This window comes from Asparagus officinalis, chromosome 4 (assembly GCF_001876935.1).
Source record: "Asparagus officinalis chromosome 4, Aspof.V1, whole genome shotgun sequence".
In the NCBI taxonomy this organism is placed as follows: Eukaryota; Viridiplantae; Streptophyta; class Magnoliopsida; order Asparagales; family Asparagaceae; genus Asparagus; species Asparagus officinalis.
In genome coordinates, this window is record NC_033797.1 from 131,977,024 (window position 1) to 131,992,656 (window position 15,633).

The 15,633-nt window shown below is 36.0% G+C and overlaps 1 protein-coding gene across 1 annotated transcript; it reads left to right on the forward strand.

Moving 5' to 3' along the window:
• LOC109838983 (cytochrome P450 71A1-like) lies at nt 3,802–5,736 on the forward strand. Its single transcript, XM_020407411.1, has 2 exons — nt 3,802–4,701; nt 4,945–5,736. Exons 1-2 carry the CDS (start codon nt 3,817–3,819, stop codon nt 5,566–5,568), a joined length of 1,509 nt encoding a protein of 502 aa, XP_020263000.1. The 5' UTR covers nt 3,802–3,816; the 3' UTR covers nt 5,569–5,736.

A 15,633-nucleotide genomic window follows, 5' to 3' on the forward strand; every position in this document is an offset into this window, starting at 1 on the left:
CTGGGATGATCAGAACTTAACGCCAGAGAGAGCTATATATAGGTGAGTTTGTGGTACGTGTGCACTGTTGCTACAGTATTGCTATAGTAACGTTTAGTAGGTCTGCGGTTGGTGATTACTGTAGCGGGTAGGTGATTACTATAAATACAGTAACTTTTAATCAATCTCACACTTGAAGATTTGATTGTGTATCAATCATATCTTCACACCATTCTTTTTATCTTGCCATCTTCATATTGCTCACGTCTCCGACAGACCACAAGAGGATTGACACTAAATAAATTTATCAGTATTGATTGTTTTTGACAAAAAATCTGCTAGGTTATCTTTAGTGTGAATTTTCTGCATATCCAATGTTCCTTCTTCCTTTCTCACGAACGAAGTGGTAATGAACTCGAATGTGTTTTATCTTTGAATAAAAGACTAGATTTCTTGCAAATATAAAGCATTCTGACTGTCACAAAATAAAAAAAATCTTCTTTTGTTCATGTGTGAGTTCCTCCAGCACTATCTTCAACCATATCGCCTTTTTACTAACTTGTGTAGCTGTACATATTCTGCTTCTGTTATTGAAGTAGTCTCCACTGATTGCAGTTTTAAAATTCAGCTTACAGCTCCGCTAGTAAGTACGAACATATAGCATGTTGTGGATTTGCTATTATCACGATCACCTCCATAATCAGAATTAACATATCCATTGGTAATAAAATCTGATCCCCCCATAACATAATGCAATATTTGAGGTTTCCTTAATATATCTTAGGATCCTCTTTACAGCATTTCAATTCTTTTTACCAGGATTCGTCATATATCGATTAGCCAGTCCCACTTCTTGTGCAATGTCTCGTCTTGTACAAATCGTAGAGAACATTAGACTTCTCACTGTTGATGCATACCGTACTCGAGACATCTTCATCCTCTCTTCTTCACTGCTAGGACTTATACTGGAGGATAACTTAAAATTAATAGAAAGTGGGGTAAAAATTAACTTACAATCTTACATGTTAAAATGCCGCAAGATTTTCTTTAAATAATTTTTCTGAGAAAGCTAAATCTTCCTAATAATTTTGTCTCGATAAATTTGCATCCCTAGAATCTTGTTTGCAGATCCTAAATCCTTTATTTCAAATTTCCTAGTCAATTGTGCCTTTAATTCTTTAATATGATCTTTGTTGGGGTCTGCAACCAACATGTCGTCAACATACAACAATAAGATAACAAAGTTATTTTCACCAAACCTCTTGAAATATGCACAAGGGTCTGAATTAAGTCTGTTGTATCTAAGACTCATGATGAATGAATCACATCTCTTGTACCAACACCTCGGCACTTACTTTAGACCGTACAGAGATTTGTTCAATCTGCAAACTAAGTTCTCTCTTTTTTAAAAAACTTTTTTGGTTAGAGCATGTAAATATCTTCTTCAAGATCTCCATAAAGAAATATTGTTTTCACGTCTAGCTGCTCTTCTTTTTTAGCATATAATTTTACCATCAATCTATCCCGATATCGCTCCACTTGATCATCGTCATTTTATTTGATCTTATAGACTCATTTATTTCCAATGGTCTTTCTTCCTTATGGTAGTGACACAAGTACCCAAGTCTTATTCTTATGGAGAGATTCAATTTCTTTCTGCATTTCTACCATCCAAAAAGATGCATATGTGCTATTTATAACTTCATGAAAAGTTGATGGCTCTCCATCCTCTGTTAGAAAACAGTATGCAACATTACTCTCCGTAATATACTCTGAGTGCCAAGTTAGTGGTCTTCTCTCACGAGTTGACTTTCGAACTTTTGGGGCATTGGACTTGATTGGTTCTTATACATCATGCTCCGGTGTTGCTTCAGAAGAATTTGGACCGTTTTCTACCTGAAAAGCTACAATCTCTGAGTTCTTCCTTAAACAGCTTTCTTTCTCTTCACTTTGTAGTTGGTTCTCTATAAATATAACATCTCTGCTAACGATAACCTTGCAAGTAGTGTGATCCCACAATCGATACCCTTTAACTTCGTCAGCATACCCTAAGAATATGTATTTTTTAGATTTTAAATCTAGTTTTGTAATTTTTTGGCATTGTACATTACGTACACTGGACTTCTAAATATATGGAGGTTAAAATAATCAACTGGCTTGCCAGTCCATATCTCCATCAGCGTATTTAACTGTATTGTAGTTGATGGAGATCTATTCACCACATAAAAGACAGTTTTTACTGTTTCCGCTTAAAAACCTTATCCAGATTTACAGTTGCCAACATTTCTCTTGTTCTTTTCAATAAAGTCTTGTTCATCCACTCCACCACTCTATTTTATTAAGGAGTATAAGTAGTAGTGAATTGCCTTTTGATGCCTTCTTGCTTGCAGAATGCAAGAAATTCACCGTTTGTATATTCTCCTCCATTATCTGACCTCAAGTACTTGATCTTCTTTTCAAATTCAAGCTTGACTCGCACTTTGTAGGCTTTAAAAATTGAGAGCACATATGCCTTCTTCTTTATAGGATACACCCAACATATCCTGGAGTAATCATCAATAAAGAACACAAAGTACTTTGCTCCTCCCATGGATATAACTGATGTTTGTCATATATCAGAATGAACTAGTTCTAAAATAGCCTTACTTCTAGAACTTGATGTATTGAACTTTAGCCGATCCTGCTTACTTGTAACACAATACTCATAGAATGGAAGAGCTACAGAATTATGTCTAAGAACCAGCTTCTGATTGGAGAGAATCTTCAATAGAGTAAGGTCCCAACTAATAGTAGAAGTAATAAAATAAACACAAAGATTTACGTGAAAAACCCCCTAATAAATTTGGGTAAAAAACCAAGGGCAATGGTAGAAGAATCCACTATGAGGAAAAAATTAGGAGTTAGAGCATCTCCAAGGGGCCGGAAAAATCCGGCCCCTTAGCTAAATTAAGGGGGATTTAAGGGAGATGTGGTCCAAGGGACCGGAAAAAAAACCCCTTCACCCCATGTCCCTTAACTTCCTCACCAAATTAAGGGGAAGGTTAAAGTCCCTTAACCTTCCCCTTGTAATTTTATATTAATATATATGTTTTTAGAATTAATTTATAGTTAATTAAATTTAGTTAATGTATAGTTAATTTAAAATAATATAATTAAGTTAATGTATAGTTAATTCAATTTGATTAATATTTTGTTCTAAATTAATTATTTGTTAAATTTTAATATGAATAATTAATTTAATGATTATATAAGGTAATTTCTTAATTTAAATTAATTAATTAATCATTTTTAGTTATTAATATTTAACTATTTATTCATTTATAAATAAACCACATATTTAATTAAATCCTAATCTATAAAATTAAAAAACTAAATATAATTAATTAAGGGGTAGGGGACTTTTAAGGGGGAACCATTGGAGAAGAACTAACCCCTCCCTTAAAGTTCCCCCTAGATTAAGGGACATTCAAGGGATCCCTTGGAGATGCTCTTACAATCTCTCTTTTTAGGGAGAAAGTCTCTCTCTCTCTCTCTCTCTCTCTCTCTCTCTCCTCTCTCTCTTTCTCTCTCTCTCTCTCTCTTTTGACTCATAATTGGAGACACTGGGATGATCAGAACTTAACGCCAGGGAGAGCTATATATAAGTGAGTTTATGGTAGGTGCGCACTGTTGCTACAACGTTGCTACAGTAACATTTAATAGGTCTGCGGTTGGTGAAAACTATAGCAGATAGGTGATTACTGTAGATACAATAACTTTCCATCAAAAGATATGCACTATATATGAAGCATGTATATGTGAATAATCCTGTGAACTTGCTCTTTTTCCTTTGAAAACATGTCCATTTTTGTTGCACTTCTCCTTTTGCTCCCTGTCCTTATTCCAATCCTCAAACGTGTATCATCATCAATAAAACATAAGCTCCCTCCTTGTCCACCAAAGCTCCCACTTATCGGAAACCTTCACCAGCTCACATCCCTCCCTCATCACTCCCTCCACGCTCTCTCCAAGAAACATGGACCTCTAATGCTCCTCAAGCTCGGTCAGGTCCCAACCCTCGTCGTCTCGTCACCAGACATGACTCGAGAGATTCTGCGTACCCATGATCACATCTTCGGTAACAGGCCCTCATCACTAGCTTCAACAATTATGATGTACGGAGCCAGAGACGTGGTCTTTGCACCTTACAGTCAGCACTGGCGACAGACCAAGAAGTTATGCGTCAACCACCTCCTAAGTACAAAGATGGTACAATCTTTTCGCTCTGTTCTTGAAGAGGAAGTGACATCTATGGTATCAAGCATATCTGACATGTGTACGTCACGTGCTACGATCAATATGAGCGAGGTCTTGCACGTGTTCGTCAACAGGCTCGTGTGCAGGATTATATCTGGCAGATATTTTACAGACGAAGGGAGATGTAGAGTTATGTGCAAAATGATAGATGAGCTTTCTGTAACTTTTGGGCAGATCAGTATCGGGGATTTCATGCCATGGCTCGGATGGTTGGATAGGGTTTCAGGCTTGGAGGCGAGGACCATAAAGTCTTTCAAGAAGTGGGATTCGGTTCTTGATGAGATCATCGAAGAAAACACAAATAGTTTGAAAGGAAAGATGGATGCCGGAGAGAAGTTAGACTTTGTAGACGTTCTCCTCGCTCTTCAGAGCAATAAAGATGCAGAGATTCTGCTCAACAGGGATACAATCAAAGCAATTTTACTGGTAATTTGTTTTCTGATCATATGATTCTTATACACAGGGAACTGTTTTTTGAACTGGTATAAAAAAAATTATTGCAAACTCACAGCCCGAGCACAAGTAGAATAAAATACAAGAAGTAAAAATCATATATATAATTAGAACAGAGTATACTGATAAATGATACAGGAGGTATGAATCATTATGTCACGCATAACAGGGTCACGCATAACAGGGAACTGCTATGACTTCTGTTTGTCGATGTAGGATATGATTGCAGCAGGGACAGACACGACGTTCTTAGTCCTAGACTGGGGCATGACCGAGCTTGCAAGACATCCAGAAGTTATGAAGAAAGTGCAAAATGAGGTAAGAGAGATACTGAGCACAAAATCTTCAATCGCTGATGAGGACTTGAGCAGAATGAGCTACTTAAAAGCAACAATAAAAGAAACCTTTCGATTGCACCCTCCTCTACCTCTGCTGATCCCACGAGAATCAATGGATCAATGCATAATACAAGGGCACGAAATTCCCAAGTACACGAGAGTTTTTATCAACATCTGGGCGATTGGTCGCGATCCTAAGCTCTGGGAAGCACCCGAAGAGTTTCGACCTGAGAGATTTCTGGACAATCCGATCAATTACAAAGGTCATCACTTCGAGCTCATCCCGTTTGGAGCTGGACGAAGAATTTGTCCTGGAATGCAATTGGGGGTCTCAATGCTTGAGCTTGCGTTTGCAAATCTCGTAAAGAACTTCGATTGGGAGCTGCCTGATGGAATTATGAAAGAGGATCTGGATATGGGCGACTCGCCAGGAATCTCTTCTCGCAGGAGGCAAAACCTATATCTTTCTGCAAAACCTCTGCAATGCCACTTGAACAAGTAAACAATCACAATAAATAGTATCTCATGAAACTTTCTGTTGAGTAATCCTTTTGTGCATGTCGTGATATGTTAGATTTAACAAGCATATCACTTCCACTGTATTGTACAACTTTATCATTTGGGCAGATAAATGGATGTAATTGCCAACATATACAAATATGTTTTAATACTTGAGAACACGGAGGAAAACTATATATAATATGGAAATAACGGGTATGAGGTGGCAATCCATTTTGCTAAATACATTTGCAAAAAAGAACCCATTGTTGTTACTACCATCAAAGGAACCAGCATGAAAATGCTCCCACAGGTTTCAGTGTCCTTTCAGATGCTAACACTGCCACTACTACTCCTGTAACCGATAACAACACCAATGGACATCCAATCTTCTTCAGCTGTGAATAGAACGTTAAACAAGATGTGAATGCATTTATGGATGAAGTAGCACCAGAAAATAGAATAAGATATATACAACTTGCTCTTACACGGTACAGTCCTCAATTTATAGACAGTCCCACTAATCTTTGCTTTTATATAGACTAGTATGTCATAAGTGCATTGCACCTGGTGCATGATACATGTATAAATTAACATATGTTATTAAATTAGTTTTTAATATTAAATTTATAATTTAAACAACAAGTTTTAGGGTTATCTCAAAACATCTAAGCGTTAGGATCCACTCTAAGATAGTATCAGCATAAGTTTCCTATAAAGAAAATGACTATTAAAGAGATTGAATATTCCTTATGGTCCAAACAATAGAGTTTTTACAGCGGTTTGCTTCATATTATAAATTTAAGGATATTTTAAAGTTATCTAATTTTTTATATTGCTAAATTGAGTACACATCATTTTCATTTAATCCTCAATATCTTGTAATTAAACTTTCCTATTGACTCTTCATCTCTTCAAATAATTTGATTATCCATCCTCCTATATTTTTTTCTAGAAGTTACTCTTTAGTGCTCATTTTCTCTTTTCATGGGAGTCCAAATCAAAAAAGTTAGCTACTACATTAGCACACTGTGCATAATTTGTACAATATTAGGCATAGTTTTATAGTATAACTACAAGCAAGTTCTTTATTCTTCTAAACAAAGAACATAAAAAAATTATGGTTAAATATTTCTCATATTTAGCTTAGTCACGATGAAAATTGTGTATTTCTACTTTGCATACTATAATCTTGGTTAGTTGCGCTAAAACAGTATCCTTCATCATATTATTGCATATAACTAATTACTATATTTTCGAGCTGCATAGTAATTCTGTAAAACAAAAATAGGAATAAGAGTTTAACCCAAAACACAATTTCATGGGAACCCAAAAGTCCTCACAATATAACTAACATAATAATTAATGCTTAACCAAAAATATAATTTCAAGGGAACCTAATAGTCATTAGAACCACACAAACTTTAATACTTATTGATATTGGGGATTATAAAAATTATACCTATTGGGGATTATTAAAATTGAGAGGGTTAAAAGCAAATCAAAAGTTCTAACATAGCAACCCACTTTAATAGTAATATAGATTATTACACTAAATGAGCAAAGTTTTTACCCAATGTTTTTATACATTATAACACAATTAATAAGATAACTCGTTACACGATATTTCGAAGTGTATGCCTAGGGAGGGAACATAAAAATGAACAATAGACTACATAGGGTGTGTCTGAATTCAGTGTTATTAGTTTGGTAATAAGTCTTTATCCCTTAAATTAAAATAATGGGGTGTTCGGTTCAAAATTCCGCAGGGGATTAGGCTAGACTATTTAGTCCATTAAAATGAAATAGTGCAGACTTTTCGGACTAAACAAGGGTGGGGCATTCCTCACTCGGAATTAAATCCAAAATGACGCCTTTACCCTTTATCTTTCCTAAAAATTGCCTAGTAACCTTGGAATATATTAGATTAAACCAAAACCTCAGTGAGTCATTTATTAGATACCGACTCAAACTCCAAGTTGGATGCAGATATGAAGACTAGGCTCAGCCCTAGTAGTTTTCTTAAAGGCCAAGTTAACTTGGTGAGCAAGTTAAGGGTGTCTTTAAATAAGACGTCATATTCTAGGGTTTTAGAGTAGAGAGAGGGAGAGAGAGACAATATTCATATAATCAGGATTTAACAGAGGGTGTAATGGGGTTCAAGAGTATTGAGAGACAGAGATGGAGAGGGTTTGACAGTCTTTATTCATGCAAAAGATTGTAATTTGGGGGTGATAGTTGGTTGTTTTTTATCCCGTGATTTTTTCTTATCGAGGATTTTCCACGTTAAATCACGTGCGATTCAATTTGCTGTGTTTGATAGTTTTCAGGGTTTTTGCGAGATTTAAAAAACCCAACAAGTGGTATCAGAACGGGGTTCGATGATTCGTGTAGGTTCGAGTGGTGTGTGATCAGTGAGGGCATTAGCGATCGATGACGCGGTGGTCAGCATCGGTGAACGGAAGAACTTTGAGAAAAAAATTTCGGTAAAAGCATCAAGGTGGCAGGCAAGTAAAGACGATGATCGCTGGTGTTTACCGCTTTCGGCGGTTTCTGGTGTTCGTCGTCGTGAGGGTTTCCTGCTAGAAGAAGAGAAACACTTGAGTTGAGAAGCTCACACGTGACGAGGAGACAGGCGATAGTCACGTGAAAAAAAAACGTGGAGCGCTCGAGAGAAGTTCAGGTGGGGCTACGTGCGAGTAGTAACAAGGACGTGAAGGACAACGAGTTTCTACGGGATTCGGTGTGTGGGCCTTTGCGTGTTCGCTGTTTCGTGAGAGGCAGCTGGTCACACGTGAATTTGAGGAGTGGATTTGGATAATTGGTTTTTAAATCTAGATCAACGGTTCAGATTAATTTATCATCTGATCGAGAGTTTAGAGGCGGATTTTGGCGATCTAGGAGTCATTCCTAAGGTTTTTCAACATGCTGAGTTTATTTTTGACATCGTTTTTATCAAATTCAATCTCAAAGTTTTAAATTAAATGATTGATCAAATTTAAATACAAAAAGTAAAGACAATAATTTATAGAAGAAGAATAACTTTAGTAATAAATTGATGAAGTTTTACATGTTAGCCTTGTTAGATTTCATGTTTATGAGCCTACTCCCTAATCTTGTTTAGATGATTACAAACAATGTCTAACAATGTTTGTCAAGTGTTTATATTTGATTGTTAGGTAATCTACATAAATATCCAAGTTGGAGGATGGATGGACTAGAGTTTTTATGATCGTATCCTTTGAAGGATGGAAGGAATATCGGTATGAAGCCAATGCAATTCGAAGTCAAATACAAGATCAAGCTTCATCCGCAACCAAGTTGAGTTACATCGAAGATCAAGAGCTTGGCTATAGTTTTTATAGTTTAGGGTTTATACTTGTGTATTAATACTTAGAGCTCAATCTTATACACACATACACGTTTTGATTTTATAGCTTTCAAGTTTAAATATGAAACAAATATACTAATCTATATACATACATACATGTTTCATATTTATCATTTTTAGTTTTGGTAAATAATGTGTTTAGCTATATAAATATGAAACAAATAAATAAAATTGGAAAATACATAATTGTTTCATGTTTATATGTGCTTAAGATGATTTCATCAAACAACAAGTTTAAATTCAATGAAATCATGTTTATTGCATAATATATACATTTTTGAGTAAATATTGTGTTATTGCTTTATGGAATTAATAATACTAGTTTATATTTTTTTTTCCTAACTCTATAAAGCCATACAAAAGTTTTCAAAAGGTTGTTTAAGTCAAAATGTCAAAAATATGTGTTGTTTAGTTTTCATGTTTTGGACTATTTTGCAAAGTAATGAGTTTTCACAATTAGGAAGTACAATTCTATTTTTTTTTTTTGTAACATGTCCATTATCATGTTTATAATCATTTTCCAAAGTTTCATAATTTTTGGATCTTATTTACTATTTTTTAAAGCCTTTTAAAAATTAGATTTACTATTCAAAACAGGCTGATATTATGTTATCAGTCGACTGATGCAAGGGATCAGTCGACTGAAAAAATCGTTTGGAAAGTACAAAAGTTTATGTTTTTGTGACTAATAAACTATCAGTCGACTGATTAGATCATCAGTCGACTGATGAGATCTTCAGTCGACCGATTAGCTGTGAGCTGCCTATAACGGTCAGCTCATCAGTCGACTGATATTGTTCATCAGTTGATCGACGGCCTCTTACGGCTAGTTTTTCTAGATTTTCAGGTTTCTATTTTTTTTTTTTTTTTGTCTTTTTCCTTAGTTTTCTCTTGGTTTTGGGGCATGTTTTATGATCCTATATACCTCATACCCTCTAACTTCTGAGAGCAATTAAGAAAGTTTTAAAACAAAGTTTAATGGTGTTTAAGTTTGTTTTAAGTGTGTTTTATAAAAGTTTATGTGAAGTGGTTTTCACAAGAGCAAGAGGAGATCATCAATTTGTGTTTGAGCTTCCATTTCATCTCTCTCTCTCTCTCTCTCTCTTGTCTTCATTAGAGAAGTTTTCTAAACTCAATCTCTAGCAATTTATATGTTTGATTATCATTTCCATAAGCTAGATTTTTATATTGAGTTTAGTTTGATTTTATTTATACTCTTTGTTCACACACAACCTATTGAGCTTATTGTATTTTCATACATGGTATAATTAGGGTTGTGAGATTGTGTGACTTAGAGTGTGAGCATACATTGTGTTCTCATCTATTATAGAGAACAAATTATTTGTATTTGAGCTTTCATTTGTGAGGTCATAATTTATTGCACAAATACACCAAGAGGAGTGTAGAGGTGAGAGACGTGGACGGTTCCAAGAGGAATGGGTCAGTAGTAAATTAAGCCTAGTGAGAGGTCGTAATTCCGAACACTTGAGGAATGTGACACGTAAGAGGCCAACACTTGAGGTGGTATTTTTGTAGTTACAAGTGTGAGTTGTAAAAGTTTTCGGTGAGTTAGAAAACCGAGATTGTGAGGTGTAAACGTTTTTGGGTGAACGTCAAAAACCCAATTGTTTAGTGGATTCTCCCCGGGAGTGGGGAGCGGAGACGTAGGTCATGGGGACCGAACTCCATGATCATTTACTTGTGTTTTCGTTTGTCTTGGCGTATTTTTTGTGTTTTGTTTTATTTTATATCGCCATTGTTGCATGTTTATTTCACCCTTGTTTATACAACATATCCTTGCATATAACTTGTTGAATATCATACTTGCTAGGATATTTATTAATTAGTTTTAAATTGGTATTAAATCGGATTAGATTAGCATTAACCCTATTCACCCCCCCCCCCCCCGTTATTCCATTAATATTGCTCCTAGAATAGATAATATCTCCTATGCTCAATGGTGTGTTAGATTTAAACTTTTTGTTCGATCTAGACATTTTGATTTGTGAGAATTATTGACAATGCATATTGTGCCCACTTTGGAGAAATCTATGTGGAGTAAAAATGATAAAAGATTATTTACAATGAACAAGATTTTGTTAGAATATTTGTTAAATGCTTTTGACTCACCGTTTTCTAACAAGTTTGTTCATTTTGATAGTGCTTATACTTTATAAAAATTTATTGAAGCACATCAAGGGAACTTGGAGGTGATCTGACAAGCTTTTGCAGCTTCCTCTTCAAGCTCAATTGGAGCATCATCATGCACACGGCCGCTAGGCCATAGCCATAGCGAGGTATGCGATTCGGATTCCGTAAATGATTTATCCATTAATGAACTCGCATGTGAATATGATAGGTTAATGCATGCCTACATTAAGTTGCATAATAATTTTACAGACTTAAAAAGCAAGCATGTAGAATTAAAATCCGACCATGAGTTATTAGCATCTATGTTTGAAACTATTTCTAATGAAAATATGATCCTAAAAGAAAACAATGAGAAACTTAAATTGGATCTTGATTCTCTTCTTTCAAATGTTGCTAACTTAACTCATGAAAGAGATAATGCCATATTAGAAGTAGAGAACATAAAAAATAAAGTTATTTCTTTTGCTAACACTTATATATGTTCTACTTCTAATAACAATACTTGTATGCATAATGATGTGTTGAATCATGTTAAGGATCGCATATCATCTTTAGATTCAATCCTTAAAACATGTATTGTTAATAATAAAAAAACTTATGGACTTGTGTGCAAAGTCCCGTGTTAACACTTCCAAATCAAACACTCAATATGCACATATGTATAGTAAAATTTACAAATACTCTATTTGCGGCCGAAAAGGCCACCTTGCTAAATTTTGCTATGATGCACGTAAACCCATAAAATCTAATGTTCCTTGTGCATCCCATCAAGCTTCATCATCATGTACAATTTACACATTCACATGCTCATACTCACCAAGTTAATCATAAGCATGCTAATGTGTATCAATGTAATTATTATGATAGATTTGGTCATTTGGCCAAATATTGTTTTAATTTAAAAAGAATTTCTCATTTGTAAAATAAATTTAAAAGACTACTTATGTTTTCAAATAATTCCCGTGCACTACCACAAGGTCTACAAAAACAAATGAGCCTCTTTCATTGCACTTATTGTAATTGGAAAGGTCGTTTACGTGCATATTGTTATGACCATGTTCGTGCACCAAATACGCCCAAAAGGGATCATAACCCTAGGGCTTTGAGCTTTAATGATAGGGGTCATATCCCTAGACTTTTCGATACTAAGAGTAATTGGGTACCAAAACATGTTTAATCTTTAAGAATAATTTTTTAGCTTTTTAGTTTTTCATGTTCTTAAAAGATGATTTTTATTTGAGATTTTTGCAAACAATGTTTAAAATGTTTAAAAAGAATGTATTTTAAAATGTATATTTACTTTGTTGAAAAATTAAAAATATTTTTTGGATTTTCAAAACCATAGTTCATGATTCTTAAATGTTTTGTAGTCTTGGTTTGAACTATGTAGTTTTTGATTTATTTTGGTGGGAGAAATGTGTTTGTGCTTATGAGATCATTATAAAACACTTTTATGATGATATTTATATGTTTGTGCTTATGGATCATCTATTTGTGCTTTATAATGTATTCTTTATGTGGTTTGATCAAGTTTTACAAAAAAATTGCTTTATTGATCAAACATCATTTTTTATATATACTTTGTTTCGAGTTTTGATGAGAGGTTTGTGTTTAAGTAACCCCACAGGTTTATTGAGTGTTTATTTCCTAAATCATGTTTACCGGGTGCTAAAAGGTTTATATGGGTTGTTACAAGCTCAAGAGCTTGATATGGTTGCCTCTCTTGCCCTTTTGTTCGAAAATTGATATTGGTTTGTTTTTATGGGATTTCACTTGATTTATGATTTCATATGAGTGATTTGTTTTCCATTTGGACCTTTATGATTGTCATGGTTTTTATGATTCTCATTTTTGTTTTCATTTGAAAAAAATTGTATTCATGATTCTCATGTTTTCATTCTTTTGATTTCATAAATCCATTTATAGATGGTTTTTATATTTATGTTTGGAGACACACTTTTTTATATTGATATATCTATATGTGTTCTCATTGTCTTTTTGTATGTGAGTTATACTTAGCATGTTTTTGTAGGCTGTCTAAAAATCACTACAGATAGCTGATCCCCATCAAATTCCGATGATAGAAGTTACAATTCGACGGCTTCTAGAAGACTATAATTTGAAGACTTTCATGTAGATCGATGAAGGTAACAATCTAACGACCTTCACAATAATTGATTAAAGCTCTAATCAACAGCCTTCACAATTAACATCGGGAGTTACAATTTGATGACTCTCACGTATCAAAGAGCTAAAGCAAAGATTACAAAATGACGATCTTTGCAACTCTTTGACAAAAAGAGACTACAAATCGACGGTCTCTTTAAATCAAGACGCAGAATTCCTCCCCGCGTACCAGCATCAAGACGCATCGCGTTCACAGCAACTGACGCAGTGCAAACGCAACTCAAGCTCGGCCACTAACGCAACGCAAACGCAGCTCTAAACGCTGCAAATGTAGCTTAGATCCAGCTGCCAACGCAGCTCATGTTCGGACGCAAACGCAGCCTCCGAAAGCTACCAACGCAGCTTCCATCAGCTGCAAATGCAGCTTCCAAATCGCTACAAACGTAGCTTCTAATTGCTACAAATGAGCTTCCAGACGCTGTGTCCCAGCCTCCAGACGCTGTGTCCCAGCCTCCAGACGCTACGTCCGAGCTTCCAGATGCTGCGTTCAAGCTTCCAGACATTGCGTTTGAACGCAGAATTCATGCCAGAATGCGGATTTTGCGTTTGACTCGTTCAAACACGAGCTGAACGGTTTTAAAACCATTTCCCATGATCTGAGGGATCACAACTCCACTCAAGAATGATTTAAGGGGTGGTTACATCCCATTAGCCTCACTTAGGAGCGAATTAAGGGGGCGGTTACACCCCTTAATCCCCTATAAATAACTAAGAAATCAGCTTAGTTCGGATCTTTTTCTCCTTGGCAGCAAAGAAGAGATCCTAGGCTAGAGTTTATCTTCGTGCTTGGCTTGTCTAACCAATTACGGTTAAGATCAAACTGAGGGGATCACAACTCCACTCAGGAGTGATTTAAGGGGCGGTTACATCGCATTAGCCCCACTTAGGAGCGAATTAAGGGGGCGGTTACACCCCTTAATCCCCTATAAATAACTAAGAAATCAGCTTAGTTCGGATCTTTTTCTCCTTGGCAGCAAAGAAGAGATCCTAGGCTAGAGTTTATCTTCGTGCTTGGCTTGTCTAACCAATTACGGTTAAGATCAATCAACTTTTTTACAAGAGTCTAAACTCGCTCTAAGTTATTAATTCGTTCAGAGTTTCAAACTTGCCACGCAAGTCCTCTACAACGTCAAATCGTGAGGAGAAGATCACGTTCCAGTGAATCATGACGTTCAGATCATCAACGGAGAGCAAACTCGACGCGAGCATTCGAGGGAGTCACTTCATCACCACCGTGAAGAACCCAGAATTAAACAAAGGGGAGAATCCAGATCATTCTCCTCTCTTTTGTAATCGGAAATCCAAATTATAATTGAGATTGAGAGAATACAAATCTAATATATTTTTTTATTTCTTTTTACTACAAATTTTCCACCAAACAGTTTTCATCTATGCTTGCTCACATGTTTACCTTAGTATTCATTTCATATATTCTTTAAGGTATTTTGATAGGGGGAGCTCATATCCTTATTTTGTGTTATACTCACCCGCATGCTTATATGTAGGGGGAGCTTTTGCTCTCTTCATTCTTTTATTTTTTCCCATTTTTGATGTTCCCAAAGGGGGAGAAACAAGTGGATTGTGAGTATTTCTTTATGTTAGTTTTATGCATGAGTATTACTGTTCGCGGGGAAAGTTGGTGTTTTCTTCATTATCGATTCCATTGCACTCAGTTAACAACTTTATGCATTACAAAGAGATCCGGTCTTTTTATAAGATCCGGCTTACAATGAAAATCAAAATAAAACAAAGAAATCAAAATTACAACTTCTCTCTTTTATGTCGAACAAATCACAAGATCCTGTTTTGCGGTCTCTTGCTTCTGTGGGTTGTTTGCCTGCGCCGGGGTTGCTTACCGTGGACCACCGCGTGATCTGGATCCAAGCAGATCTACGACGTATTACGGGTATTATCCCACCAAGGAGATAATAGCCGGGAGGGATCGTTTCACCAAGGAAACGACCGCTCGAATCTCGGGATCTAAGAGCCAAGCTTAGATCCGGAGTGTAACGACGTAGATCTGAGGATTAAACTCTCTCGAACTCCTGCCTTTTTCGGTGCTGGTGCTCGCTAAGAATCAAATCCGGGTCTCTAAGTCTTCAAGCCTTCAGATCTCCGAGTTGAGGTGACAATCCGGCAGAGTTTCGGCTCTCTCCAAAGTTTCAGAAGAAGTCCTCCAAATGAACGAGTACCAGGCCTATTTATAGGCTCTCAGAACTGTGTGTTTGCACAGTTCTGAGCCTAGCCACCCCTAGGTGGCTCGGCCATAGCCGAGCCACCCAGGGGTGGCTCGGCCTTGGCCGAGCCACCTCAGGGTGGCTCGGCCTTGGCCGAGCCACC

What these genes read in the sequence shown, in the direction of transcription:
- LOC109838983 (XM_020407411.1), top strand. Translation starts at nt 3,817, where the DNA reads ATGTCCATTTTTGTTGCACTTCTCCTTTTGCTCCCTGTCCTTATTCCA. An exon ending in CAATCAAAGCAATTTTACTG is followed by an intron (nt 4,702 to 4,944) that starts GTAATTTGTTTT and finishes TTGTCGATGTAG; the next exon opens with GATATGATTGCAGCAGGGAC.